The sequence below is a fragment of the Sinocyclocheilus grahami genome, unplaced genomic scaffold (genome assembly GCF_001515645.1).
Source record: "Sinocyclocheilus grahami isolate Dianchi unplaced genomic scaffold, SAMN03320097.WGS_v1.1 scaffold2411.1, whole genome shotgun sequence".
NCBI lineage: Eukaryota > Metazoa > Chordata > Actinopteri > Cypriniformes > Cyprinidae > Sinocyclocheilus > Sinocyclocheilus grahami.
Window position 1 is genome coordinate 1705 of NW_015507590.1, and position 1365 is coordinate 3069.

Here is a 1365-nt window from a genome sequence, read left to right on the forward strand (position 1 = left end):
TGCCTGCACACAGCAGGACTTATGATGGGTACACCTGTTTGCTGTAGGATCAGAGGGCTCGCTAAAAAAGAAGATAACATGACACATTGCATTGCACAGTAAACAGATGTGTTATAATTCTCTCAGTATGTTTTTGTTTTACAGATGACTTACACGTGGTGGCAGTTCTACCCCAGCCAGTGGTGAAGCAGCGGGTTCCAGGCAGAATGTTGATGGTTGATGGAGCCAGACATACAGGAGAGATACGGGGAGTCAGTCTGACTGGAGACGACAGTCTCAGCAGAGCAATGTCATTGTTGATAGTCGTGCTGCTGTAGAGCGGATGGGTGATGACCTGCACATACAGAAAAGAGGGATCGATGCTGAAAGCTGCCTTTATAAATGGTGAACTGAGATATAAGCTTACTTTCTTTCTGTTGTTTTAACACTTCTATTATTTCCCCTTTTTTATAATACCTCTATGTGCTGAGAATTTTAAATGCATGCTAATAGGTGATTTTGGCAACTTTTAGGAGTACACTATCATATAGATGACCTCAATACATCAATTTGGAGAATGACAATCAGTATGATTTTTTTTGTTTACTTCACACTTTTTAACTTATTTTTTTAAGTGCTTTAATATTACGTCAGCCAATAAAACACACAACTGGATAACCTTCAATACATCAGCCATTCATTTGGAGAAATATGTTACAATTACTCAAAGTAAAAAACAATTATGAAAATACTTATTTGAAATACTTATTTTCAAAAATGACAAGAAATTATTTTTATTATTATTATTATTATTATTAATAATACATTTAGGTAAAGTTAAAGGATAATTTGGGTGTTATTATGTAAATAACTTTTTGCTTTTAAAATAACATAAATAATCAGTATATTATGAGTCATAAAGCATTGGTTGATCACTAATTTTGATTTTTGATTTAATCTCTGATCCACTGAGATCTATAAACATTGTTACCTTGGAAACTAATTTGACCTGGATGGGTTCAACACTGGAGCCACGATCATGTTCTCCAAGAATGACACGGTGATAGCCGACCCTGAAATGAGAGATAAAGATAAAATCAATGGTTAAAAGACAGACAGAAAGCTGAAAGAGCATCTATGAACCACTACTGAATGTGATGTTTGTCAGATTGAAGACTCTTACACGACAGCGCAGTGGGCAGCAGTGAGAACCCAGTTCTGGTTGATCAGAGATCCTCCACAGAAGTGGAAACCACTAGGCAGCTGTTTCAAAGGTAAAAGCATTGAAAACGTGAAATTTACTCTTTAAGCAAAGCAGACAAATGTGTGTTTGAAAAACAGATGAGTTACCTGAAGAGAGACCTGCCAGGGCCAAGAACCAGAGAT

The 1365-nt window shown here is 36.4% G+C and overlaps 1 protein-coding gene across 1 annotated transcript; it reads right to left on the reverse strand.

Annotated features, from left to right (window-relative positions):
* Positions 1 to 3: 3 nt before the first annotated feature.
* LOC107574957 (chymotrypsin-like protease CTRL-1) lies at positions 4 to 1362 on the reverse strand (the record flags this gene model as incomplete). Its single annotated transcript, XM_016261372.1, has 5 exons — positions 4 to 61; positions 154 to 334; positions 971 to 1052; positions 1163 to 1242; positions 1330 to 1362. Coding segments are annotated over 5 exons (434 nt in total), but the record flags the coding sequence as incomplete, so codon positions are not given.
* Between the last annotated feature and the right edge of the window lie 3 nt (positions 1363 to 1365).